General features: G+C 49.8%; 8 protein-coding genes across 8 annotated transcripts; 5 read left to right on the plus strand and 3 right to left on the minus strand.

The window, feature by feature from the left end:
- Positions 1-361: 361 nt before the first annotated feature.
- BDV38DRAFT_271113 (uncharacterized protein) lies at positions 362-1901 on the minus strand (the record flags this gene model as incomplete). Its single annotated transcript, XM_032057254.1, has 2 exons — positions 362-1696; positions 1755-1901. The coding sequence occupies 2 exons, from the start codon at positions 1899-1901 to the stop codon at positions 362-364; spliced, it is 1482 nt and encodes a 493-aa protein (XP_031913885.1).
- Positions 1902-2662: 761 nt separating this feature from the next.
- Positions 2663-9286, plus strand: BDV38DRAFT_292723 (type I polyketide synthase; the record flags this gene model as incomplete). The annotated part of the gene is made up of 6 exons (XM_032062074.1): positions 2663-2943; positions 3016-3298; positions 3352-4836; positions 4891-5461; positions 5495-9186; positions 9245-9286. 6 exons carry the CDS (start codon positions 2663-2665, stop codon positions 9284-9286), a joined length of 6354 nt encoding a protein of 2117 aa, XP_031913886.1.
- Positions 9287-10717: 1431 nt separating this feature from the next.
- On the plus strand, positions 10718-12697 carry BDV38DRAFT_292724 (major facilitator superfamily domain-containing protein; the record flags this gene model as incomplete). Its single annotated transcript, XM_032062075.1, has 5 exons — positions 10718-10903; positions 10996-11071; positions 11130-11440; positions 11490-12561; positions 12657-12697. The coding sequence occupies 5 exons, from the start codon at positions 10718-10720 to the stop codon at positions 12695-12697; spliced, it is 1686 nt and encodes a 561-aa protein (XP_031913887.1).
- Positions 12698-12984: 287 nt separating this feature from the next.
- BDV38DRAFT_271130 (S-adenosyl-L-methionine-dependent methyltransferase) lies at positions 12985-14442 on the minus strand (the record flags this gene model as incomplete). The annotated part of the gene is made up of 4 exons (XM_032057256.1): positions 12985-13147; positions 13207-13556; positions 13623-14132; positions 14203-14442. 4 exons carry the CDS (start codon positions 14440-14442, stop codon positions 12985-12987), a joined length of 1263 nt encoding a protein of 420 aa, XP_031913888.1.
- A 678-nt stretch (positions 14443-15120) lies between these two features.
- On the minus strand, positions 15121-16340 carry BDV38DRAFT_84097 (uncharacterized protein). The gene is made up of 2 exons (XM_032064021.1): positions 15959-16340; positions 15121-15905 (listed from the first exon to the last, which is right to left on the minus strand). Exons 1-2 carry the CDS (start codon positions 16314-16316, stop codon positions 15265-15267), a joined length of 999 nt encoding a protein of 332 aa, XP_031913889.1. The 5' UTR covers positions 16317-16340; the 3' UTR covers positions 15121-15264.
- A 508-nt stretch (positions 16341-16848) lies between these two features.
- Positions 16849-17854, plus strand: BDV38DRAFT_282755 (NmrA/HSCARG family protein; the record flags this gene model as incomplete). Its single annotated transcript, XM_032059869.1, has 2 exons — positions 16849-17103; positions 17189-17854. The coding sequence occupies 2 exons, from the start codon at positions 16849-16851 to the stop codon at positions 17852-17854; spliced, it is 921 nt and encodes a 306-aa protein (XP_031913890.1).
- Positions 17855-18873: 1019 nt separating this feature from the next.
- On the plus strand, positions 18874-19423 carry BDV38DRAFT_282756 (putative peptidase family-domain-containing protein; the record flags this gene model as incomplete). The annotated part of the gene is made up of 2 exons (XM_032059870.1): positions 18874-19093; positions 19158-19423. The coding sequence occupies 2 exons, from the start codon at positions 18874-18876 to the stop codon at positions 19421-19423; spliced, it is 486 nt and encodes a 161-aa protein (XP_031913891.1).
- A 404-nt stretch (positions 19424-19827) lies between these two features.
- BDV38DRAFT_282757 (uncharacterized protein) lies at positions 19828-20613 on the plus strand (the record flags this gene model as incomplete). Its single annotated transcript, XM_032059871.1, has 1 exon — positions 19828-20613. One exon carries the CDS (start codon positions 19828-19830, stop codon positions 20611-20613), a length of 786 nt encoding a protein of 261 aa, XP_031913892.1.
- Positions 20614-21030: the final 417 nt, after the last annotated feature.

The raw sequence follows: 21030 nt of genomic DNA on the forward strand, positions 1-21030 counted from the left end.
TTCAACGGATATCTCGATTGGCAAGCATATACGTAGGATGTTGCATCATACTGCCAAAGTAAACACAGAGCTCTAGCACATCAGGAGCTATATTGGATCAATATGTCAATTAATGAATATTGTAATAACCTCTTAGAGCGTAACTACTGAGCTTCTAGATCTGCAGCAGAGGTACATTGAACTAAAGACTCTTCTCTAATGCTCCTTAGATGGAATATTAAGCCACTCTATCCTCATAGATATGTATACTTTCACACAATCATATTACTACAATAGAATACTCATAGCGTACGGGCTAAAACATGTATAAACCTGTTCATTGTCCAATTTATTCTAAATACCTGGCACGATACTATCAAAATTAGAGTTGAGCGACGCCTATCGCGGCTCGACCAATTTCTTCATATCCCTTGATTAAACTGTACGACTTGTCAAAAACATTTTGCGGGTCATACTGATGCTTGATCTCAATCAGACGCTCGAGATTAGCCCCAAATATGCGACGCGGGCTGGCAGCGAGATGGTCGTAGTTTCCATACTCTGTGGTTGGTGCTGGCTTCGCGGCAGGACCATTGTCAATCTGGTTACGCTTGATCTCGAGCCAGGCGAGCTCAGACACGGCTTGGGACCAGTTTCGAGCTACCTGATCATGTTCTGCGCTGTCCCAGAAGGGCCCAACCATCAAGTTTTGATGCGGGCCGCGGTTGGCGAAAGACATGTCAGAGGTAGAATATTCACACCACTTGTCCGACTTGAAGAATTCAAAAAGGAGGATGGACCGTGTTCCACCGGGTACAGTAGCGTGGAAACGCTCGAGTTCGGGCAGGATGATGTCGCTGACAAACTCTGGCCGTAAGGGGGTCTGAAAGACGGCACTCTTGGAGAGTTTGCGACCACCGTAGTCGACGGCGTGGTTCATCATACCGTTGACCTCGTTGTATGGCCGTTCTTTGGTGCTATTGATTATGGGCTGCAGATCTAGGAGAGGCTGGAAGATCGACAGTGCCTCGGTGGTAGATCCATTATGAAAGACATTGGTAATAACCGCCGGCTTGTGTTTGGTGAAGGGAGGGGCAGTGATGCCCATGATCAGCCCAGAGTCTCCATTGGTGGTGGAAACTAGGTTATTCGCGAAGTTAATGATAGTATGCAGCTTGTCAATGGGGAACGCCATCTGCCCAGCCCAGACAAGGTTCTTTTGCGAATGCGCCTGGAAGGTGAACTCTACAGCGACACCGAAGGCATGGCCAGCGCCACGAACGGCCCAGAACAAATCAGGCTGATTCTCCTCTGAGACAGTGGTGATAGTACCATCCGCTAAGACCATTTGAACAGCCCGCAAGTTGTCAATAACCAATCCGTATCGGCCTGAAAGCCACCCGTAGCCACCTCCGAGAGTGAGCCCAGCAACGCCAGTGTGGTTCACAGTGCCTCCGACGGCCGCGAGTCCACTTTCAAAAGCGGTATCATCAACATCCTTCCAGATGCATCCGCCTTGCACTCGGACAAGGTTGGTGGCGGGATCAACATGGACCTCGCGCATCTTGGCCAAGTCGATCACCAGTCCACCTTCGGATGAACAGGCACCGTTAGACGAGTGTTTCCCTCCTGAGACCACAAAGGAGATTGAATGTTTGCGGCATGCTAAGATGGTAGCAGAGATATCCTCAGCGGATCGAACGTAAACTACGATGCCCTGGAGCACTTGTTAGCCTTGAGCCCCATTGTAAGAGAGTGGTGGGATAGTAACATACCGCTTTCTTTTCTACTGCATCGCTCCATCGTTTGATGCTTTCACTGTAGCCATCTGAGTCTGGAGTCAAAACAGTCGATTCCTTTAGAGTTTCCCGCAGCTCAGCTGCTAGCTTCGTAACAGCAGGGCCGGTGCTAGTGGCAGTCATGGTGATGCAAGGGGATCGTATCAATATTTTCCTGAGGATTATTATTATCTTATTTCCGGTGAAGGCAACCTTGGGAGTAGTGGGGGCTTAAGGCCTGTGACTTTCCGGAGTATTCGTAGGACCATCAATCATGACATTAGTATATCTGCCCTTCAGCAAGAAGTCAGTCCAGGAGATTTCGGTGCACGGCCCAAGATGTCGGGATCACCGGTATACATGTCAGATGCAATAACCCGAGCTACTGCCGATTCCCGACTCCTGTCCCGATGGCCTAGCGGCGAACCAAGACTCCGCACGGTGACGGTGAAAAGACAGATGATCTGCAACTAGTGGCCACTTGTATTACCCGAGTTATGATGCGTGTAATAGTTTTAGGCCGTGGGATATGCCATGTCCGTCTGGATTTGACCTGCTGGACTTCAGGAATCCCCGAGGACTGGCGGTCTGGAGACTAGCCTTCAGAATATGTCACACCATGCATATCGTAGAATTAAAGTAGAGAAGTCTATGCAGATACCTATTGGCGTATTGAGAGCATGCCCGTTCATGGTGAGCGACGAGGGTTTGAAACCGCCACGGAGTACAACAGTGGGATACTGCAATAGGAACTAGTCCCCACTGATTGCGTAGCGGCCCTGTGGTAGCATCATATGTATGGAGGCCAAAGTACACTTCCCATTACTTTTAAGTATAATTTCCCCTTACAGAGGCCAACTAACCATCATCACAATCACCCTGCCACCAGAATCGCTCAGTTCAACATGAGAGCCTTTCTATTCACAGATCAGCTCGTTGATGGGCAACAAAGCCTTCCCTCTGCTAATCGAATAAATCGTGGATCTATATTACTGAATGCCTTTTTGTCAAAGGTACATGTTGCTCTACGGGACGAGATCAGCTTGCTGCCAGCACTATGCCGCGCACAGCTCCCACCTTTTAACAGTGTGATCGACCTCATTGAGCGAGTGCGGTCTCAGCGGGTGAAAAGATTAGAAATTTCCATCGCGTTGCTTTGTGTCTATCAATTATCACTATTTTTCCAGTAAGGCCCTACCTCATAGCACCGAACACTCTAGTCCCGATTAAGCTTCCCCGATGGCTTATGACCCTATAGATTGGTTGAAGACAACGAAGACCAATTCCCCTCCAGGGATGATGTTATCTTGGGCCATGGGCCTGGCCTATTATCAGCCGCTGCAGTAGCATGTGCCTCGACACCTCTACAGTTAGTTGACCTGGCGGTTGAGGCTGTACGCTTAGCGTTCCGGACAGGTGTTGTTATAATGAAGGCTGGCGGAGGCATTGATCAGCCAGGTCCCGAGCATAGCTTCCGTCTCATTGCAGAAGGTTCTCTCGAAGACATCACTCGCGAGTTAAAGGATATCCAGGATGAGCTGGTGGGTTGTCCCTGTAATGAATCCATGGTTGCCTACGTTTAACTTGCCCGCAGGAAATCCCCAAGCATTCTCGAGCTTACGCCTCGCTCGCCGACCAAAGGACGTGCGTCATCAGTGGGCATGAATCGCGGCTCGCGTTCCTAGCCTCGCGGCTACGTGGGCGAACATTGCAGAGAACCACGGCCCTCATCCCTGGGCTTTGGCACGCACCTCATCTTTACCAAGAACATGACGTGGACGAAGTATTACAGCGGCGAGCAGAGGTCCTAAAGGAGATTTCGCCCCCTTGTCGCCCGATTATTTCGTCCTTGACCCGCGAGTCAATCGATAGCGGCAATGGAAGGGCTTGTTTCGAACAGGCTGTCCATGAAATATTACGCGAGACCGCGCGTTGGGATATCATGCAACAAGAGCTCGCCAATATTTTCCAGAGGAGCACGGAATCTTTTATTGAGATCTTCGCCTTTTCTGGAGAGCAGGCTACCACAAGCCTCTCCAATGCCATCGAAAAACCGGGGAAAGAAAAGCCCATAGTCATAAGGCCAATGTCAGAAAGTGTACCATCGCGGGTCAATGAACTCCCGACAAATGACTCAGGCCGCGAGAAAATCGCTATCGTTGGGTTTTCCGGTCGTTTTCCAGGGGCTCCTGACGTTGAAGCACTGTGGAAAGTCCTAGAAAATGGGAGAGATATGCACCGAACGATTCCTAAAGATCGCTTTCCAGTTGAGACGCATTACGACCCCACTGGGAAGACGAACAACACTAGTCATACTCCTTACGGCTGTTTCATCGAGGAGCCTGGTCTGTTCGATCCGCGATTCTTCAACATGTCCCCACGGGAAGCCACACAGACGGACCCAATGCATCGCTTGGCAATTGTCACAGCATATGAGGCCATGGAAATGTCTGGCTTTGTCCTTAATAGTACCCCTTCAACTATGGCAGACCGTGTGGGTACATTCTATGGTCAAACCTCGGATGACTGGCGTGAGGTCAATGCCGCTCAGCACATCGAAACCTACTTTATTCCAGGTGGTGTTCGGGCCTTTGCTCCCGGTCGTATAAACTACCACTTTGGGTTCCGTGGGCCCAGTTATAGTGTAGACACGGCTTGTTCCTCGAGTTTTGCTGCACTGCATATTGCCTGCACCGCACTCAAGGCGGGCGAGTGTGACACAGCTGTAACAGGAGGAGTTAACATTCTTACTGCACCAGACATCTACGCCGGGCTCAGTCGAGGGCAGTTTTTGTCCAAAACAGGATCATGCAAGACGTGGGATCAGGGCGCAGATGGATACTGCCGTGCAGATGCAGTCGGAAGTGTTGTTCTCAAACGTCTGGATGATGCTGTGGCGGAGAAGGATCCAATCTTTGGAGTCATTCTTGCATCCTCGACAAACCACTGTGCAGATGCAGTGTCCATTACCAATCCCCACAGTGGAAATCAGGCGGAACTGTACGAGACTATCTTGCACACAGCTGGTGTCAACCCTTTGGAGGTAAGCTATGTGGAGATGCATGGAACTGGTACACAGGTATGATGTCCCCATCCGCTTCCCTTTACTATAGTTGCTAAAATCTACGAATAGACCGGTGATCTTGCGGAAACACGGTCTGTGACGAGCGTCTTTGCTCCGAAGGGAGCACGTTCAGAGCGTGAGAATCTATATATCGGGGCACTGAAATCCAACATTGGCCACAGTGAAGCCGCTGCCGGTATATCATCACTGATTAAGGTTCTTATGATGATGGAAAAGCAAGCGATTCCACCTCATGTCGGTATCAAGACAGCCATGAACCCTCAGCTCCCTGATTTTGACTCTCTCAATGTGAAAATTCCTTTCAAGCAGCAACCATGGCCGGCCGTTGCTGGAAAGCCTCGAATTGCCTTCGTTAACAGCTTCAGTGCTGCTGGAGGTAATACAGCTGTCCTACTACAGGAGGGGTCGAGAATGCAACCAGTAAAAGACCATGACCCTCGTCCATTCTTGCCCTTCGTCGTATCAGCGAAGTCATTGTCAGCATTGCGCAACAACATATCAACGCTCATCGAATGGATTGACGAGAATCCTGATGTTTCTCTCGGGAGCCTATCGTACAGTTTGACAGCTCGGCGAGTGCACTATAGCAACCGTATAGCGATAACCGCAACTAGCCGTCGTGAGCTGATCCAAGCCTTGAAAGAGCGCCTAGATACGTCCAACGTGACCCCAGCTCCAACAAAGCCCCCTAAGGTTGTGTTCGTCTTTACTGGTCAAGGCGTTTTCTATACAGGGTTGGCTCAACAGCTGTACGAGCTGAATCGTGATTTCCGTGACAGGATTCAGCAGCTAGATCGCTTATCGGTTGATTTGAGCTTCCCTTCGATCCTCCCGATTATTAAGGGCAAATGTGCAACTGAGGACGCATCCCCAATGGTTGCCCAGTTGACGCTAACTTGCGTCCAGATGGCCCTCGTGCATCTGTGGCAGTCATGGGGAGTCCAGCCGGCTGCAGTCATTGGCCACAGTCTGGGCGAATACGCTGCCCTGCATGCCGCAGGTGTTTTGAGCACCGTGGATACGATTCATTTAGTTGGGCAACGCGCCCGGTTGCTTGAGCAGCACACAACGGCTGGCACCCATGGTATGATTGCTGTAAATGCATCAATTGATGAACTTCGTCATACTTCAGGTCTCCCCACATTCGACCTAGCCTGCTCTAACACTCCAAGTGAATCGGTTCTCTCGGGAAGCAGAGAGAACATCCAGCAGCTGCAACGAGGGTTGACTAATGCCGGATTCAAGTTCAAGGTTCTGGATATTCCGTATTCGTTTCATTCAGCCCAGCTTGATCCTATCCTGGAGGAATTTGAATCTATAGCATCGTCTACGATCTTCAACCATCCGAATGTACCAGTTATATCCCCACTTCTTGGGGATGTCATCTCTACTGATGGAATATTCAATCCTTCGTATCTCGCTCGTCATGCCCGGGAGACTGTGAACTTTGCCACAGCCATTCAAAGTGCTGTCGATGCGAAGTTCCTGGACGCTAAGACAGTGCTACTTGAGATCGGCGCTCATCCAATTTGCTCGAGAATGGTACAGACCATGGTTGGTGGCAGCATGACAGCCGCCCCTTCCCTTAAGAGAGGTGAAGATTCCTGGAAGACAGTGGTAGTTGCGACGGGAGCGCTTCTTACTGCTGGTGTTCCCATAGACTGGCACCAATTTCACCGCGAGTACAATGCCAGCCATGAATTCCTGCGCCTTCCCCAATATCGCTTCGACAACAAAAACTACTGGATTGACTACGTAAACGACTGGTGTCTGCACAAGGTTGATCCACGCAATCGCAAGGCCCTGCATGGTATGGAGCCTGCTTCAGTTACGCCGAAGTTGTCAACGACGTCCGTGCACAGGATTGCCTTTGAGGAGTTCAATGCCAACAAAGGCCGGGTGGTGACACAGTCAGACATGTCGGATCCGGTGTTACGCGAAGCTATTCGGGGACACATGGTCAACGGTGCCGGGCTCTGCCCTTCATCCCTCTATGCGGATATGGCACTTACGGTTTGTGAATATATTATCGCAGAGCTTAAGCAGGACAAGAAAAATATTGGTCTCAATGTTGGACATATGGAAGTTATGAACCCACTGATTGTGAAGGACAACATCACCGCCTCTCAGCTCCTCCAGCTCTCTGTCACTGCTGATTTGGCGCAGAAGCAAGCATCTCTGCAGTATACCAGTGTGGACAATGACGGAAAAGAGCTTGCAGTCCATGCTAAGTGTGTTGTGAACTTTGAAGATAAAGCGAACTGGATTCCTGAGTGGGAAGAGAACACATTCTGGATAAAAGATCGTATCTCGATGTTGCAAGACAAGCTTGACCGCAATGAAGCAGACAAGGTATCTCGAGGAACCGCATATAAGCTCTTCGCCTCACTTGTTTCGTACTCGCGTCCCTTCCAGGGCATGGAAGAGATCATCTTTGACGGCAAAAATGTTGAAGGTACCGCTAAGGTTGCATTCCAAACCGAGGACAAGGATGGGAAGTTCACGGTCAATCCGTTCTGGATTGATAGCTCTGCCCATATTTCTGGATTTCTCCTTAATGGTGGTGGTGCTGCTGGGTCAGATGCTGTCTACATTTCTCATGGCTGGAAATCTATGAGATTTGCTCGCGCATTGGATCGCTCTACTGTCTACACAACTTACGTGAAGATGCAGCCTGCGCCAAATAATGTTATGGTCGGAAATGTCTATATTCTCCATGGAGATGAGGTCATTGGTGTTGTTGGAGGATTGAAGTTCCAGCGTATTCCACGCAATATTCTTAATCGCCTATTACCGCCAGCAGGTGTAACAAAGCCTGCAGCTTCAACTCCAGCAGCGGTTCCAACAGCAGTCACGGCCAGGCATTCACGAAACACTCAGAGGCCGGAGCCGACTGTCAAGTCTCGTGAACCTCAGCCGGCCCCCTCAGTTCCTAGCCCTATCGAACATGCGAAGAGGATAATCGCTGAGGAATCCGATCTAGGTATCTCAGAGCTACAAGATGACTGTGAATTTGCGAATCTGGGAATTGATTCCCTCCTTTCCCTCCAAATCTCTGGGAGAATCCGCGAGGACTTAGGTCTAGATATTCAGGGTTCAGCATTCTTGGACAACGCAACAGTTGGTGACTTCATGAGGTATCTGCAAAGTTTTGTAGCGGCAGAGACAGCATCCACATCATCGAGATCCTCAATGGATGATTCTTGGGAGGCCGCTTCCAAGGTGTCCATTGAGTCTGATGAAATTCCTCCAAGGAATGACGTGCCTGACCCGAAGAAAGACGAACTCCGCAAGATACTTCGTGGGACGATTGCGCGAGAGATGGACATTCCATTGGAGGATGTTACGGGCTCTGCTGATCTCGCCTCCCTCGGCCTAGACTCTCTGATGAGCATCGCAATTTTGGGTTCCCTACGGGAGCAGACAGATCTTGTGCTCCCATCTTCACTCTTTGTCGACCATGCAACTGTCGCCTGTGTTGAAGAATTCCTTGGCCTCAATACACCTACGAACACCGCCCCTCCCATCACTGTGCAGAAAACCCCAAAATCGAGTACCCCAGCCAGGGAGACTGCGCCAAGCTCCACCATAGCCTCAACAGCGCGGGCTGTGTCTATCTTGCTCCAGGGGAAGCCGAGTAAAGCAACGAAAACACTGTTTTTGTTCCCTGATGGCTCAGGGTCAGCCACGTCGTATGCCACAATTCCACCAGTCGACGCTACCATCGCCATTTATGGTCTTAATTGCCCCTTCATGACCAACCCTTCGAAATTCAACATAGGAATCAGTGGAGTTGCTACCCTATATCTAAATGAAGTTCGTCGCCGCCAACCGAGGGGCCCGTACTACCTTGGTGGCTGGTCCGCAGGAGGTGTCCTCGCTTATGAAGTTACCCAGCAGCTGATTACTCAAGGCGAAACCGTGGAGCAGCTTGTATTCTTCGATTCCCCATGCCCTGTTAACCTTCCTGCACTTCCGAACCGCTTCCACGCTTTCCTCGCAGAATCTGGTCTTCTCGGAAGCAACGGTCAAGCTCCACCGTCCTGGCTACTTCCACATTTTGAGGCCACCATTAAGGCGCTCTCTGAATATAAGGCCATTCCTATCCAGCCTCACACAAAAATTCCCAAGGTTCTTATCATTTGGGCACAACATGGAGTGTGCCGCCACCCCACCGACCCGCGGCCTGTCAAGACTGACGACGAGCCGTGGAGCATGACGTGGCTCCTCGATAACCGTACCGACTTCGGGTTTAACGGATGGGACAGGCTCCTGGGTACTAACTCGGTGAAATTCAAGACAGTTGACGGTAACCACTTCACTATGCTGAATTATGGAGAACAGGTAAGCACTATGCTCCTTTCTAATATGCCTTAACAAACCCCAAGTTAACTTGATCTAGCTTCATGAGGTGGCGTCCTACATCAGGGACTTCCTCTCCTAGGAATTACCGAAAGTCGAGAGTGTTCGTATCCAGGTCGCGTATGATGCCTCCCACCAAGGGGGCCCCGTACGTACCTATCGCGGAGCTATCACTTTATCTGGGTGCCTCCGTTACTTCTCGGCTTTCATCTGCACGATCGTGGCTGGAACAGTCCTACTACTGGTGTTTGATTGATGTCAAAAGGAGAGGGCTGAAGAGGTTATATCTATTGATGCTTGTCTCTACCCTGTATATATATCCTTAGCAGCGACTCACCTGCTGTGGTAATTGTAGAATTCCTAGATGATTATTATTGCTACCTAGAGCGAGTCCAGGAAGGCTTTTTATTCTTCGGTAACTTGGATAGCAGTTTTATTTGGTAGCCATGACTTAATATCTATGAACTTCTTCTACCTTATTGGTCACCTCGTTCACGGCCCAACCTAGATTCTTTTCGTATCATAACATTGCTCCCGCTACGTTCTATAGGAGTGATGGGGAGATTTGGTGCGTTCTACCACGTCTATCTCGTCCTTCCAATTTCTTTTCCCTCAGCTATTTTTCCAAGTTAATTGCTCGCAGTGATGCTTCTCAAATACACAATATACTACTTGAGGCTACCTCCGGTATGGAACTATACATATTTTATGCCCAAGAATAAAAGAGGTTATGTCTGTATTACCTATCCAGTTTCACACTCCCGTCTGTTGACCATGGGTGGAATAGAACTGATTCAATACCAATCAACTTACGGACATTTGTGGGTGGCTTTTGTTACCTGATTTTCCGACCAAATCAGTGGTGGGCGAACAATATAGGGCAGTCGCCATCCATGGTACTAAAAAAACAAGCCCGAGGGGCACGGCGAGCGCCGGGAATTACACTGTGGGTCCCCCACAGAATGCCAGCTGCGGTTGATTTATAATGTAGATCACCGAAGGCCGAGATGATCATCCACCCCGACGATCACGGAAGCCACCCACTGGGTGATACCGAGCGGATTGGAAGGTGGAATCTTGCCGGCGTACTACTCTACGGACGCCCCAGAGTGTTTTCCCGTAAAGTGGCCTATCATATCCTCTCATTTCATTGTCCGAAAGGTGGGCTTGAGCGGATACCGAAAAAGCAAGGTAGGCTTAATAGTGCGAGTTGTGCCGTGGAGTCTGACCCTCTCTCTCGTTTTGGAAGGGAGTGCAGTGAGTGATGTGTATGGAAGCGTATGCAAAGTTGGTCTGGCCCATTATCAGCATAGTGTAATTCAAAATCCAGGAGGAAATAATTTTGGATTGCACATGGACCCCCTCTAGATTGTTGTGAGACCTTTCTCGCCTAGGGCTGATTTCCGAAAGTATTGTCCGCTTCTATGAGAAGCTAATAAGAGCTACATTTAAGTCTTTCCTTTCGCTCAATGCTCGTCTTCGAGTGAGGGCTACAGTATCAATTCTGGCAAATATGACGGGCGACACACCATCCGACTCGCGTGTCTTGCACGACGAAGATCAATCAGGGACCGTAATGTCCAAAGAGGGCGGGGAGCACTTCAAACTGGGGAAACGTGGACTTCTCGTGTTTTTGGCTCTGTCGGTGTTGTCACTAATGGCTGCTCTCGATGGAACATCTGTGTCTGTTGCCCTTCCGGTATGCAACCATTGAGCCCGACTGCACGGAATATGTGGAAGAAGGGTGCTAAGCGGGAACCAACGTCGCCCAACTGCTGACACCAACAGTAGATCATGTCGGAAGAACTGCATGGAACGGCGATTGAATCCTTCTGGACTGGAACGTCATTCCTCTTGACATCTACAGGTGAGTCTGACTGGTGCTATGCGGTATACTCTCACAGATCTGACCGATACACCGCCAGTGTTTGAGCCAAGCTTTGCCAATCTATCGAATGTGTTTGGCCGACGTCCAGTCATTCTTTTTTCCATTCTACTATTCTTCGTCGGGGCTTTAGTGTCGGGGATCGCCAAAAACTTTACATACATGCTCGTCGGACGGTCCATCCAGGGTGTCGGGGGTGGTGGAATCATCGCGCTCACTGAAGTCATCGTGACCGATATAGTTCCTTTGAGACAGCGAGGTCAGTATCTAGGCATTCTTAGCGCGATGTGGAGTATTGGATCTGTGACTGGTCCTATCCTTGGGGGTGGATTTGCGGAGGATGTCACCTGGGTAGGGTCTCCGGTACAACATACAGGAAAACGCGCTAACAGGGCTATAGAGATGGGTGTTCTACATTAACTTCCCCTTCATTGGAGTCGGGGTGGTATTTGTCGCTATTTTCCTGAACCTGAGCGCGATTCCAGGTTCAGTAGGGGAGAAGCTCCGCTCCATAGACTGGCTCGGAGCAGTGATCTTCATCGCAAGCATGACATCTTTCCTCATTCCGTTAACTTGGGGTGGGGTGCTGTACGCATGGGATTCATGGCGTACTCTTGTACCCATTATCGTAGGCCCCTGTGGCCTGGTCGCATTCGCATTTTACGAATCCTACGTCGCCGAACATCCTATGATCCCACCAAGTATCTTTAATAACAGGACAGCAACTGTGACTTACATCGGAAGTGTTGTCCAGGGACTAGTTCTGTGGTGTGTCTTGTACTATCTTCCATTATACTTCGAGGCTGTAAAGCAGTACTCTCCTATCATCGCTGGTGTAGCCCTCTTTCCTCAGACCTTCACCGTCGCCCCCAGCGCTATTATTGTGGGATTTGCCATTACTAAAACAAGCAGCTATCGGTGGGCTGTCTGGTCCGGATGGGCGCTTTCCACCCTTGGAATGGGGCTCATGTGCTATATTAAGGCGGATAGCAGCATCCCCCAATGGATTTTCATCAACCTAGTCAGCGGCCTGGGGCTGGGCGTCCTTTTCCCAGCTTTAACATTCGCTGTGCAGGCTGCAACACCCAGTGAGAACCTGTCAATGGCCGTGGCCATGTTTAGTTTCTTCCGTGCACTGGGACAATGTATTGGCGTTGCTGTGGGGGGTGTGGTTTTTCAGAACCAAATGAAAAAGAACCTCTTGAAATACCCCAGTCTGGCGCCAATGGCTGATGCATATAGTCAGGATGCAGCGGGTCTTGTCAGAGCAATTGCGGGTATGCCAGATGAGAGTGAGAAGAATAATTTGAAAGATGCGTATACAGATAGCCTGCGGGTCGTTTATGCTGTCTGTTGTGCCATATGTGGGGTCGCGCTCTTCACAAGTCTATTGACGAAGAGCTATAACCTAGATCAGGTTTTGAACTCGGCGCAAGGACTGCAGACGAACAGAACAGCGGATGAGGAGGAAAGTAAGGAGGAAGGAAAATAGGCCTCTGCTATAGCTAAGGTCGAGATCCCCCAACTGTAGAATAATGATTAATATATATATGTGTGTTAAATTTAGTCTCTACTAAGCAATCTTACCTTATGTTTGCATGGTTGTAATGTTAGTCGCAAAAGCTCTGAATATTACCAAGAGGCCTGTGTGAGTGTACTTCTAGACCTGTCTCTATATATAACCGTTGCATTGCATTGAAGGGACTTTCCCTTGGGCATGGCAATGGTGGAATGACATGACTCTGGCCATGCTACTGAAGTAGGACATGGAAGCACAACAGCCAAAATACTTTAATAACGTCGTTATGGTTAGGTTTAGATTGTAGGTGGGCTCCGATGTCATAATACTCTATCGCAAATCCATAGAATTCCTTTCTAACCTAAATCCCAAACATCTATTCCCATACAATCTCCAGAATCCAAAGTAAACTCGCCGGGTTCGGGCGGCGAACATTAATAAGCTTGAAGCGCGAGTCTGCCTCGGAGAGGATGCCCTTCCATTCTTCTACCGTTCGCTCGTTGCTGTTAAACATACCCATCATGCAGAGGTCCAAGCTCCTGTAGCTCCACGTCAGTAACAAATCTCTCCGAGTCAAAAGAATGGTGGGTGAACACACCGGAGAAGTCGGTTATCCCAGGCAGATAGTCTCTCCTGGTCCGGCAGAACTCCCTCGTTGATAATGAGCAGTGCACCAGGGGTCATAGCAGGGACTAAGTTCTTCAGAAACTTGACGCAGTACTTCCTAGGCCAGTTTAGGAGCACAGAGCGGAATATGTAGGCTTTTGCACCGAGGACGGGCTGTATGTCATTCATGTCATGGGCCATAAACGTAACACGGTCTTTCAAGGCTGCATCAAGCATCTTGCATCCTTCGGCCGCTGTCCCGCCAAGGTCCTGGACGACAAACCTGAGGTCAGGAGCTTCGGCCGCGATGGCAGCGCTGATGTGACCGTGGGATCCTCCAATCTATATCAACCATACTGATCAGTATTTTCCGAGTATTACAACTGAGGGATTCAAATCCAATCTTACATCGACCACCGTTCCTTTCCCGAGGGCCTTCCAGTCATACCCGTGGACGAAATGTCCTACCCTATGGCTCTCGCCCTTGGAAAAATTAGCCATAGCGCCACCGAAAACCTTCGACCGCTCAGGCTGCTGGGCAAGGAACTCAAAGATCGTCTGGCCGTTAAATGCCAGCCCGAACCCAGTCTCTTTCTGCTCCTCGCTCCCTGGGTACGTCTGGAAAGCGTCCACCGTGCGCACTGCAGCCGGACCCCATTCTTCAAGAGTCATATCCAACCAGTCTCGAACTCCTTGGTTGCTGGACAGGGCCTGAGAGGAGGCAGTGTGTGCGACCTTGCCTGGTTCAGGCTCATAGAAAATATGTGAGGTCATGGCATGACGAACGATACGGGTGAGCAGGTGTTGATCTACCCCTGTCGCTTCCGAGAGGTCTGAGATAGTTATTCCCTCTGGGGGAACTGATTCGGCGATGCGGAAGCGAAGAATTGACTGAAGGCTGATATTGTCATTGAATTGCTGCAGTTTCCGGTTAGTTCCACAGCTATGCCACCGTGACGATTTCATATATAAGGGGCTCTATACTGACATTCCATGCCTGCCAACGAATATATTCGGACGGTCCGAGGGCCAGTATCGCAAGGTCTGTGGCAGCCTGAAAGAGGTTCCGCCGTGCACCTGTCAGCTCCTCGCTTTCATCAGGTATTTGAGTGTTTGGTGGAAATTTCGCATCGAAGGAGGGTTCTGGGAGATTTCCCGTCTTGCAATGGTTTGAAATACGTTCTGACTCTTTCGAAATGGTGTTTACTAGATCGCTAAACTGCCCCATCCTGTCTGAAAGTTGTTTAGAATGGATTAACGATAACGAAAGCGTTTTGCGAGTGGTATAGACGAAAAAGTTTGATCTTCTAATTTTTGAATGTTCTTTTGTAGGGGAGTCTACTAGGGAGTCATATAAACACTGTGTCGCTAGCCTGTATACCATGTATGCCCTAAGTACCGGTCCTTCTTAGTTGTTCATTTCCCAATCTCATCTATATCGACGGAATAGTTCACATCGCGGCCAGCGCACCATTACTGCACCGAGCAGCGGTGCAATGTCTAGATCCGATTACCATCACCGCGGTGGCAGGAACCCATAGGCCCAAGTGAAGGGGTCAAGTTACTCGTCAAGCACTGCTCAGATATGCCATTCCCGAATGGGCAGGGCACCAACAAAGACCCCATGGGATTACAAATGAAGACCCACTCTCGGCCCTAAGAATGACTGCTCAGCCCGAGAGGAATGTCAAAGGCAGTGCGGTGGGAAATAGCGCCCGGAGATCCACCGTCGGGAACTGATCCTTGGGGTGGGCCCTCGGCCATTGCGATTCCCGGTGCTAATGTATGCTTCGACCAGTGAAATCGTCTTTTCTGTACAGTGTATTACCCCTTGCGAGGCAGTGATCAGCTAGCATTGTACGAGAAATGGACGAGTCATATCGCCAAGCCCGATCGTATTGAGTTACGAGATAGCTACGCCTCTGGTCCAATTATAATCATCCCTAGAGAGAAGCACTAGTAATTTTAAAGTACCAATAATAGTGCAATCATGAAAGTAGGCTATTTCTCTATCGCCAGCCTCCATCGCGCGAGTAACAGCTCAGAGAACCTAAGAATCCGCCCCGAGGATCCTCTGAAAGACACCCAGGGTATGCTCCCATACCTTCTTTGGATAGTTCCTCACGCGATAGTCTGCCATCAAGGTCTTATTGGTTGCATCCGTCCCATCATAGTTCAGGAGATATGAGCCACCACCGGCCTCCCCTGTCGACGCGATTGCGACATTTCCCCCTTTAGCTGTGATATCACCGGCATACGCGGCCGGTGCATACGCTATCGATGTTGCAAGAAAGATATTGCGCTCTCCACTCTCCTGCTCCGATATCGACAGCAGTCTCGTGAGTAGACCAATCACCGACCCAAGTAGACTGCCAAAACTCGACTTCATGAGCGATGTGCGTACCAGTCCTGGGAAGACGTGGATAAAGCTAATAGAGGTATACTGCGAAGCCAGATACTCTATCGCTAAGGAATTCAGAGTCGCTCCATAGACCGCGGCAGTACCGAAGGACCAATTTGTCTGAAGATCGAAATTGTTCTCCTCAATCTCACCCTCCTTTCCGGCAGCAAGAATAGTAAGAACACGGGCGGGAAGGTCGGCGGCTTGTAGCTGAGGTATCAGATTTTGGATGAATCGCATTCTGGCGTAGTATCGGAGGACATGGTTGTCGTCCAGTCCCTCCGCCGTGTCTATAGTTTTGTCAGTCCGGGAGAGGGGGACGATATTATCTTCGGACTCGTACTATTTTTCCGAGTTGCCAGGTGGCCCGGCGTCATGAAGAGAAGGTCCACGGCGGCTTCCTTGCTTTGGATCTCTTGACAAGCCGCGTCAACCTCACGGAGAAGCGACACATCCGACTTGATAAATCTGTACGTGCCGTGGGAATTCAAATTCTGACAGTCGGCCAGGATACGAGAGCCAGCCTCTTGGTTGCGACCGACGATGTAAATTGTAGGTGAAGCTACTGTTTTTGCTAGCTCCTTTGCCGTCGCCTCTCCAATCCCACTGGTTCCCCCTACAAATACAGCCACCATTTTGGGCCGTTGGTTGCGAAGGGTGGCATTTGCCTGACGGACAAGATGGAGACTAGTCATGATCATGAGAGGCCGTGCTGGGTAGGAAAAACGAGATGGTGTTGGCGATGTACGATGTAGAAATGAGGTGAGTAGTATTCAAATCCCCAGGTAAAATAAATACAGGCCTTGGCTTGGTCTAACAAAGACCCTAGTGAAGCTTCTCCCTCGCACTCCACCTGTGGAGACACCGATCCCTCCCGGGCTAACACTAACGTGGTCCATCGAGGGACGGGCCTTCGCTCCTCTGCCCGAACCCAAACGACCCACGGCCGCCGTACACCTCATATTCCCGATTATGCAGCCCTAAACAGACCAATCATCTAACGACTCAGAAATTCCCCCCGCGTTAGCTCCAGTCGCTCTCTCCATGGGCGCAGCTTACAAATGCACTTTCTGCACCCCCCTTGATCCCTCAGGTGTTTCTGTCATGCTGCGCTACACCACCCGAGCCCTTTCCTTGCCTCTCAGGCCCACTGTCACTGGCAACAGCTTACCCTTTCACTCATCGCCTTCCACATCGCCCTTCTTCTTAGTAACTGGGAAGAGCATTTCAACCATGTCTCGAGCAGTGCTGGTTACCGGTGCCACTGGAAATCAGGGTGGTGGTGTTGTTGATGCCCTGTTCAAAGCGAATGCGGGCGTAGAGGTTCTTGCTCTGACTCGCAAGACGAATTCACCCAGAGCCCAGTCGCTTCGAGAGAAATACCCCACGATCAAGCTCGTGGAAGGTAATCTCAGTGATGTGCCGGGGATCTTCAAGAACGCCATGACAGTTGCCCCTCAAGGTATCTGGGGTGTATTCCTTGTACCCGTAAGTGTTGGCATTGATCACCCGGTCGAGACGATCGTCTACCTTACGTGTCCATCCGCTGACTTCTTGCTAAAAAATAAAAAAGGTCATGGACCCAACAAGATCTAAGCACGACAAAGAGGAGCAACAGTCCAAGGCTGTGATCGATGCAGCTGTCCAGAACAACGTCAAGCACTTCGTCTATACCTCCGTGGACCGAGGCGGTGACGATTCGATCCACAACCCAACTGACGTACCTCATTTCGCTACAAAGCACAACATCGAGAAGTATCTCCTTGACAAAACAGAAGCATCTGGCATGAACTACGTGATCCTACGCCCCACCTGCTTCTTCGACAACTTCACCCCTGGCTTCGCGGGTAAGCTCGTAAATACCTGCTGGAAAGTTGCCCTCAAGGATAAGCCCTTGCAGCTGGTCGCAGTCAGTGATATCGGCTTTTTCGGTGCCCAGGCATTCCTGCATCCCGAAGAATACACCGGGCGGTGCATTTCCTTAGCTGGCGATGAAATCACATTCGAGGAAATGGCACGCATATACAAGGCCCGCACCGGCGAGGATATCCCAATGACCTTTGGTTTTCTTGCTCACCTGCTCATGTTCATGGTCAAGGATGTGGGTAATATGTACCGTTGGTTTTACAAAAACGGATACAAGGCCGATATCTCTATGTTGAAGAAGGTGTATCCCGAGCTGAAGGATTTCGGTGCCTGGCTAGAAAAGGATACCAAAATGACTAAGAAACGCTTTTGATTCGTGGCAACCATATATACGTCAGGAGGTGGTGGCGTGTAGCTCCAGGGTGCAGCAAGTCAAGCATGCTAATCCAGTTGTGTTAGGTTATTCTGATTTCAATTGTTGTGAAATTATTTCATTTCAAATTCGGCCATCATCGTGTCGGAATCACACGCGAAATGGGTATATTTGTGACATGGTTATCGATGTAATGTATAATAGTCCAGACTAAGCCTTGTTCTCACTCTCACTCATGACTAGCCCTTGCTATTCGTTTCTTCGGTCTTAGCTTTGCCATAAATCACGTTTTTCTATCTAGACCTACGTAGCTATGCTGGATATTGCGTACCTGCCCTCTAGCGCCACGCCATCGCCCAGCCCGCACGTAAAGGCTCATAGAGAAACTGATGGCATCCTAACCCTAGGGCAGAAGTGGTTGATTTTGATAGAAAGGGAGAGTCACTGTTGGGGTGCTTCTAATTATGGAGCGAGACTCCAAAACGAGCCTTGCTTGAGCCAAGTTTCTTTGGCGATATATGTATATACACGCGATCTAGACCACATGATCTCGAATCTATCCAGGGAGGGCACGGCACGAGACCACACGACGGCAGGACAGCTATCAGATACAACAGTACATCAGTGGAGAGAGTCAGCAACCGACTATCCGAACCAGGGTCTCGGATCAGTTTTCGGAATTTTATGTGAATTGTGGTCGGTGTTCCATCTGTTTTGGCGGGGCTGAAGCTGGAGACAATTCTGCCCTCTCTCTCTCTCTCTCCGCCTTTCAACTAGCCCTATCCCTACTGAGAGGCCGCCGAGTCAGCCTCCCATCGCCTGAGCGAGTCGCTCTGTATGACCGACTCAAACGGTTCGCTTGCCGTTGCACTATAAACTCTGGTTTAGACCTATATAGTCTCCAGATTCATGCCGCTTTTTACCAGTTGGCGAAGCAGAGTATCATCTCCCGCAGATAGCTCTTTGGGTTTTCAATACTCTCATAATAATAACGGACTCGGTAATCCCCTAACACAACCATGCAAACGGGGCATCAAACGACACCTGTCACCAGTGGTCATATGGGATCTGTCGCCAAGGTATATATTATCCGGTCGGGTAAGACTGTCGCACAGCTCCGGGATGCCGATATTGCCCAGCAGAATCCTCGAGGTCGAGATCGAGACGCCCTGCACAGATATTTCGAAGCCGCCCTCGCGAAGTTCAGGGCCCCCGTTCGAGTCATGTTGCCGTCCAGTGGTAGCCGGTTTGATTCTGGATGCGCACTACTCCACTGAGTAATCCATGATCATGGCACATGCAGCGTTGGGTTGCCATAAACTCGATGGCATCTCCTTGGGCATCTTTGGCAGCTATCCTACGTACCCCCGGCCGCGTTTCCTAGAGGTCCCTGCCTGTCTATCTACTATGACGCCCACAGGTGACACCCTTGGCAATGACAATGGTGAATGCGACACCATGCGCGGCGCGTGTTTTGTCGGCCAAGGAGCCTTTCTGCAGGAGGTGGGCCATGCCTTCGGTGCCGGACATACTACGGGGATCATGGCAAGAGGGTACAGCAAAGCCTGAGGGATGAACTTCGTCTCGCATGAGACCAGTAGTGCGGCGGAGAACGATGCCAGGTGGAATCTCCAAGATGCGCTCAAGTTCAGGTTGCTGCCGCATTTTGCACTCCCTGGCGATAAGCCCGTGTCAAATGGCTTGCCAACGCAAGAGTCGAGGTTGACTTCAGCTTGGATAGCTCAGATATTACCAATATGGTAGGGGAGTATCCGGAGAGCCTTAAGGTGTCTTGTACGGCAGGCCTTGCGCAGGTGAAGATTGAGAATGGGGCAAACGATTCCCAAAATCATGATTTCATAGGTGATGAGGATGAAAAAGCCAGTTGCACAAGGCTTTCATAGGACAGGCTTCGTGAAAGGCTCTACCAGAATCAACCGCTAAAAGTCTCTGCCATTAGCATGAATGGTAAGATGGCCATAGTTAAGGACTTATGGCCGAGGCTCAAGGAAAGGCCCTACATCATGATCCCAGGCAGTAATGTGACTCTTCGCCAACAATCCATTCGGTCAGAAGATATAGATCCGAACACTCATGACCAAGAGCTTATCCAGTGGGTTATGGTCCTTCACGGCCGCGGTCAAGATGGCCAACTGCCTCGTGCGACGTCGATCGACCTTCGAGTTGGATGTATCATGGATGGAGCAATCGTCGAGTATGCCAATGGGAAGCAGGCGAATTGCGGCCCCAGCCATCCCCATCGGTTTTGTGGATACAGATCAGAACGTCATGAGATCCCTGCTAATGAGACCATCACCAAAGTCAAGATTTGCAAGGATGACGGCGCATGGAGCTGCCTGGTAGGTATCTGCATGACCCTGAGCAATAGAGATGAGTGGGGCCATCTCAACCACATTGGAAATGGCAGTGACAGTGACGATGGTATCAACGACAATCTTATCTTCAGTCTCGAACCAGCCGAGAATGAGGTTATTGTGGGATTCTATGGACAGAGCAGCTTGCCCCGTGGATACACGTCTGAGTTTGGTATCTTGACGGCTCGTTGGGGGGTGAAACTGTCAGAGAATGTTTATCATTTGCCTGATTGGAGGAACATGTATATTAGTGATCAGAAGGTTAACAGAAGCCAATTGGGTGTAGTTGCATCTGTAATTTACCCCTCAACTCTGCCGTTGAAGGGCGAAGGGAAATGTAATACACAGCAGAAGCCATACTTAGTCGAATATCATAGTTTCTAAGCACGACGGTTTGCAAGATACGGCGCGACTCTGAACTTGGCGAGAAGCTGCGGTAGAGAGGCCTTAAAGTTTCCACCAGTAAGCCACTAGTATACAAAGCTCAGGTACTAGGGAGGTTTACCGGCAAAGTGTTAATATGCAAGTCGCTTTAGAAAGACTGGTAGACGAGAAAATCCGTATGACTCTCTTACCCAGGCGATAAGGGTCCTCTTGCTTAGCATAAAATGTGGTTAGCACATTATCATAGTTTGAACCAAAATCGTGCCTAAACCTGGCTGTGACATGATTAAGGTTGTTGAATTGTTGGACCTGATATCTGTATTAGTAGAAACACAGTCTTCGCAGTTTGGTACTATAATAGCACACCTACCCTCCAGTCACAATATATACACATCAACAACCGCATCCACAACATAC

Source organism: Aspergillus pseudotamarii (assembly GCF_009193445.1).
Source record: "Aspergillus pseudotamarii strain CBS 117625 unplaced genomic scaffold BDV38scaffold_25, whole genome shotgun sequence".
Lineage (NCBI taxonomy): Eukaryota > Fungi > Ascomycota > Eurotiomycetes > Eurotiales > Aspergillaceae > Aspergillus > Aspergillus pseudotamarii.

What these genes read in the sequence shown, in the direction of transcription:
- BDV38DRAFT_84097 (XM_032064021.1), bottom strand. Translation starts at nt 16,316, where the DNA reads ATGATCATGACTAGTCTCCATCTTGTCCGTCAGGCAAATGCCACCCTT. An exon ending in CCTGGCAACTCGGAAAAATA is followed by an intron (nt 15,906 to 15,958) that starts GTACGAGTCCGA and finishes ACAAAACTATAG; the next exon opens with ACACGGCGGAGGGACTGGAC.